General features: G+C 36.0%; 1 protein-coding gene across 1 annotated transcript in view; it reads left to right on the top strand.

Moving 5' to 3' along the window:
• Positions 1 to 2,058: 2,058 nt before the first annotated feature.
• LOC148743472 (uncharacterized) overlaps positions 2,059 to 6,000 on the top strand; it is a 43,355-nt gene continuing 39,413 nt past the window's right edge. Inside the window, exons 1-4 of the mRNA XM_088726491.1 lie at positions 2,059 to 2,259; positions 2,650 to 2,747; positions 3,369 to 3,819; positions 3,940 to 4,000. Coding sequence (XP_088582617.1) covers positions 3,552 to 3,819; positions 3,940 to 4,000 — 329 coding nt within the window. The 5' untranslated portion in view covers positions 2,059 to 2,259; positions 2,650 to 2,747; positions 3,369 to 3,551. The remainder of the gene's footprint in view (positions 2,260 to 2,649; positions 2,748 to 3,368; positions 3,820 to 3,939; positions 4,001 to 6,000) is intronic.

The raw sequence follows: 6,000 nt of genomic DNA, 5'->3' as shown, positions 1-6,000 counted from the left end.
AGCCGTAAGAGCCGTCACCCCATTGAGACCCTTATGTGAGTTGTACCGAACCATCCAGTGTGCGTCGGTTAAGTATAGTGATTTTTCACTCGATACTTGGCTGTCTTAAAAAGTCTCCCAGCAAACCCTTTTTTTTTAATGACAGGATTTAGATATTTATAATTAGATCTAGACAACTTAATTCATGTTTTTATCAATTATGTGTTAGTGGTTCATATATATGTCTTACGTTCTCGTCATGACCCTTCAACATAATCAGTGCATGATTGCATCTGACGTCATCTTACTTATTTGTGACGATAATCCCAATATATAAATGTCGGCTTTCCTTCATGTAAACAAAAACAGAGGCGCGGTTAATAAGGACCTTTTAAGACACCTGCAACAAGGAGTTTCTTTTGGAAGCAAATTAAGAGAGCAGGTGATGGAATACATCTCGGAGAACAGAAACGAATGGTGTCAATAGGCTTGAAAAGACAGAATAAAACATCAGGAGTTTTAAGGGTGTTTTTTACAAGTTTTCGTAAGATGTTTTCCCGTCTTTTTTCTTTGAAGATGTGCATAATTATTAGAACAATACTATATTATATTTAATGCAGAGTTCAGAAAATGCACTTTTTCTGGCTCATTGAATTATCGAATATGTTGTCCCTCCTTGATTAAAAACAAAAAATTAACCGGTGCGCTTGTATGAAATATTAAAACTTTAATCACTAAGGTTTTAGTATATCGATGCGACGGCTTTTCGGATTAGAAGCAAATTACAGTTCATGGAGCGCGATTAAAAGATATCGTGGTTAGTAATTAAATAATGTTAGAAATGTTGTATTCAAATGTTTATTACTTTCATTACTGTAATAACAATAAAAGTTACGAAAGGGATCAGTAACACCTTGACTGTTTAAGGTTTGTTTTGGTTTAAATTCTGAGGTATTTACAGAGAAAGGTGTAATCAATGTCCCATTTCAACATCAGCTCATGATATTCACCCTATGCTGCACATAAGGACTAAATTTTCTTTTCGTGGCCGAATACGTCCATAAAAACTAGCTTTCCAAAACAATGGATCGTTATGCATATGCTGACACGTTATTAACATAACCCATAATAGTTTACTAGTTTCAATCCCCCCAACTGAAGCGGCGACGCGCCCTAGGTGCTTATCCATGTCAAAAAATAGGTTCAGTACAATCGTCTATCCAATGTTCCAGGAAATATGTAATCACTATGTTATAACGATGAATGTATTTGTATTAAAAAAAAAGTTGAAGCCAATATAATACTTCTATCATTGGTTTGAACTTAAACTATCGTCGGTAAAGACCCTTTTCTCTACGTCTCGGGTAGTAACTTTTTTAACAAGAAAAACCCATACTATACGCGGCATCCTATAAAGCTGGAAGAGAGATCTGAGAATATTTTAAAACACATTTTTGGATTCTTATTGAGTTTTATAATAATCTCTCCTCTCTATTGTTTTTTTTTTTGGTGGGGGAGTGGCGTGGGGAATTACCAGATACCTAAATAGATAAGTGGCAAAAGTCTGGAAACTTTTTCAATTGTTTTCTTTAACTGTCACTTAACTCTCCATTTCCCCATCTCAGTATTACTTGGTATTAAAAAGTGGTCAATAATTCCTTGCATCATTGTCTGGGGGGACTTTTAAATAACTTATTAGAATTGAAATACAAGATGTCTTATTATACATAGTGGAGGGATGTCGACCACCTATAAGGAGAGACGGGGGGTGTGCCAACTGTTCTTGGTAATCAATGTAGTTTCTTCATTATTGTCCCCCAAGGGCTTATTCTGTAGTTTACTATCATATTACTTACCAGGTCACTCTCTTATAGCCTCCCCCTCCCCCCCGTTTTGAAGACACTGAAAATAATTAACGTTTCCTTTATGAGCGCGCCTACAGCATGTCGCATCTTAGATGAGACGTTTTGTTTGTCAAACTAACAATGTTTCTTTCAACACCGCTAATATGTTTGTGACTCTTACCGTATGGAGTATAAATAAACAAGAAAAAAAATGCAAACTGGTTAAAGGCACAACTGCTGACTTTATAGCACAGATCATGTTTGAGAATGTCGTCCATAGTGACTTGAAATGAATGCACGCGTTCATAAGATTATTCTTCTTAAGATAGTGATCTGGAGCAGCTGTATCCAGACGAACTTTCTCGTACATTAATTTGTTGCTGTTTAAAGCCGTTCGATCTGAATCGAAGTGAGGGATTGCAAAAATATTTTCCAGGTATTTATTTCTTTTTTGATGTTTCTATATACAAGGTAAGACGACAATTAAACTTTAGTAAAATATGACTCAAAATGAAACGAGCAAAGGGCGGCGCGGGTCTTAAAATTGTTCAGGACAAAGGGTTATTTTCGACTCGCTTTCTCGATATTCAAACAAGGCAGTTATAAATTACTACAAATGCAATCTTCCTTTCAAGGGTTGATAAAGAAACTCGTATTTACTCAAGTCTGTCATCAAATGCTGTGTTTAAGCCTCAAAAAGGGAAATTAAGGCTTTAACAAACCTTTTTTTTTCCCATATCATCTTTTACCGTTTTATTCAGTTTAAACTTTCTGAGATAACAATAACAACATTATCAATTTTTCATATCTCGTGAATTGTTCACAGCGACACTTTTATATTCTGGCGCGCCCAGAGAAGCAGAGAAACAAGAGAGAATAAACATCTTCTGAGGATTTATAGTCGGAGAAAATTCAACCACACAGGTAGGGAATTCGAAGAATCTCTTCATAACCCTTCCTATCTGGCGTAAGGACATTTTTGAATGGTAATGAATTGTTGTTTTTTTATGAAATATTCTGAAAGATGATTCTGGAAGTTCCCTATAAAGCCTCGATTAGGCACAGGAGTGTCTTAAAAAAAACAATGACAATCTTCTTTGTGATTAAACTGCAAATTGTCGTTTTCAACTGCTTTTTATGAGTTAAACAGCCCCGCATCTGTGATCTGTCATGGGATCCATAATATACAAGGCGCCTAACCTAAGGAAAAATGCGTTATCCATGATTTTACGTTATTTAGTCAAATGCTTCAACCCCACTCAACAGTCAAACTTAATTCCCCCCAGTCCATCAGCTGATAACAGGAAGATGGCGTCCAAAAGAACAAACAAACAAACAAACAAAAAAAACATAAAGAGGTTTGGCGGAGAAATGCACCGAAGCTCATAAAGATAAAACTTTTTGACATATTTTTGTTGAGTTGTCGTTCGCTACAACTACTTTTTGCATCTAATTGCCAGTATGTACATCACTGGTCTTGAAATCGCCCGTCTTTTCAGGACATGATTTAACTATTTCGCTCTTGTTTTTTGTCCATTAATCAAGACGAACAAGTCACAAAAGAGCAGCATGGTGATTATCAAGTTGGAATTGAAGAACGATTTAACCAGGAAAGTACATAATGATCTCATTATATCAGTATGAGAGCGATTTTCGCAATAACGAACACTACTCAAGCAGTAGTGAAACTAAGGCCTGAAAACAATTCAGGCCTGTACCGCACTCCACATGTATGAATTTCATATATTCACAGACGTTGATCTCATCATAATTATTACAATTATTATTATCATTTTTTTATTTACAACGTTTATATCAATATCAAGATCATTGAATACATTCAAACAATTGTATTACAGTTTCAAAAATCGTTTCTGCCCTGCTTTGTTCTTACACGAAGAGGCTTATTCACTCATTTATTTTTCTGTGTTCTTAGTGCAGCAAGGAGCTGAAATGATGGAAGTTCAGGTTTTGGCAATGCCACCTCAGGAACAAGGTTCTTGATAACTCCTCTATTTCTGTTCGTTGAACAATAACATAAAGTTAAATACCGTAACGATTCATTCTGATAGTGTTATTGTGATCTCTTAATTTTTTCCCTTTCAACATCTTTTAGAAGAAGATCACGAAGGAGAAGATAACATTGAAGAAGATGATCTGGAATATGATACAAAATTGTAATCATTGGTCGATGAAAGGATATAAAGCTAACAAAAGCCAAATCCTAAACTTTTTAGATCTAACCAGTAATTATATATTCCTACTTATGTTTCATTGTGATTATATCAGTCACGAGACTTCGATATCACGAGCCAGGATAATACGTCTAGCTCATAGAACTGTTAATTCTAGTAACCTGCTCGCCGTATAACTCACTGAAATTGCTAGGTAAGGTTATCTGAATATCAGGACTAAAAATTTAGGAATAGCTTTATCCCTGACATCTAACAAGATATTTCTTGTTGTAATACACCATTGAACAACAAAGAGCAGTATGTTGGATTATCAACGAATGGTGAAATGCAGAAAGAAGAATAATTCTACTAATAATATTTTTGTGGAACACAGTAAAGCAAGGATAGCTTCCTACTTTTCCTGGTCAGATCACGGGAAAATGTTTTTCAAGGCTTATCATTTCATAAAAATTGAGCTAACCGCCTCCCGGTTAGCTCAATGGACAGAGCGCTGGACTGATGTGCGGGAGGTCGAGGGCTCGGCCGGACCAACACTCAAGGTTTTAAAATAATTGAGAAGAAAATGCTTCCTTTCTATAACATCAAGAAATGGTTTAGATATTCTAGTCTTCTGGGATAGGAACAAATAAATGGAGGTCCCGTCTCCTGCCGGGTTAGAGGTAGGAGACGTTAATTTCCCACGCACGAGGTTACTGTGTGATGGATGTCCTCCCCTGGGGTGGGATGGGTGGGTTGTTGTCTTGCGTTTCATACATGAGCCTCTGGGTCGGGCAATATGGATAACCATGCTCCACGTAAAGACATAAAACTTTGATTACTATTAAAATGTGATCTTGTTTGATACCACTGGCCTTCTGATTCAATCGGTTGTTCTCCATGTTTAAAACCGAGAGACATATCCTTCCTTGACAGAAAATGATAATAGATGATAGAAATATTAATTACGAAGAACAGTCGAAATGGTATTCACATCTGCTAGTAAATCTTAGCAAGCCTCTCAATACTTTATATCTCTGTCCGGTAAATACGATGATCTTGAGAAGACCTCTAGCGTGAGTGGAGCTACCCTGGAGAATACTCATTTGAGCCATGTATAGGGGACAGACCGTAGTATTACGGCAAAGAAAATAAACCATCCACTAAGTGTATCTTCTACGTGGTTAAAACCGCTGGGAATTAATTATGAATAACATATATAGCCTCCGTTTATTTACTCCAAATATTATTGTTGATCTTGTGATTTACTTAATCAATTACTAATAATATTGCAGCCAAAATTTTTATGTAGGATATTTCAATTGTCAAGGATGGAAAAGTAGAAAGAAAGTAGCGGTGCAGCTGATACAGCGAACTAACCTAACTATTTTGCAATAAGATTATTTACATTACCCATTGTCTTTAAAATCAGTAAAAGCTATTAAAAATCAATATCAATGATACATGAACTGTTTTTTGTGTTTTACCGAACAAGATAAAAAGCGAAAGGGAGAAAAATATTATTTATGATATAGGAAAATCTTGAGGGTAAATAAAAAGCTCTTTCCTTGTCTATCGAAAATTTTCCCCTCAATCGTTCAAACCGTGGCTTAAGGAAAAGAATAAATAACCTGGTTCGCCTGTCAAACCCTGCTCCCAATTTTTATGAAAAACTCACGTAGGTTGTCAATGCTGAACAAATTGCCACCTCGACCACATAATGTGCCAGCTACGCCAGCCCACCTCCTCCCCCCCGCCTCCCCAAACGTAGTAAACGATCATTTAAATATGTTCCGTTCCTATCTATTTTATCTGAAAATCCTAAAAAAATGATAAAAAGATGAATAATGAAGAAAAAAAAAATTTGCCCCTAACTTTTCTCGGTTAGCTCACTAAACGTCTCTTAGTTAGGAAAATAACTTAACGGAAGTCGATGGAGATCCAGCTTTCTAAAGAGAGAAAAGGAGGCTATATACGATTTGAAGTTTAATTTACATAACACACTG

The sequence above is a fragment of the Stylophora pistillata genome, chromosome 1, assembly GCF_964205215.1.
Source record: "Stylophora pistillata chromosome 1, jaStyPist1.2, whole genome shotgun sequence".
Taxonomy (NCBI): Eukaryota; Metazoa; Cnidaria; class Anthozoa; order Scleractinia; family Pocilloporidae; genus Stylophora; species Stylophora pistillata.
Note: the sequence above shows the minus strand (reverse complement) of the source record. Positions and strands in the feature narration are given on the sequence as shown.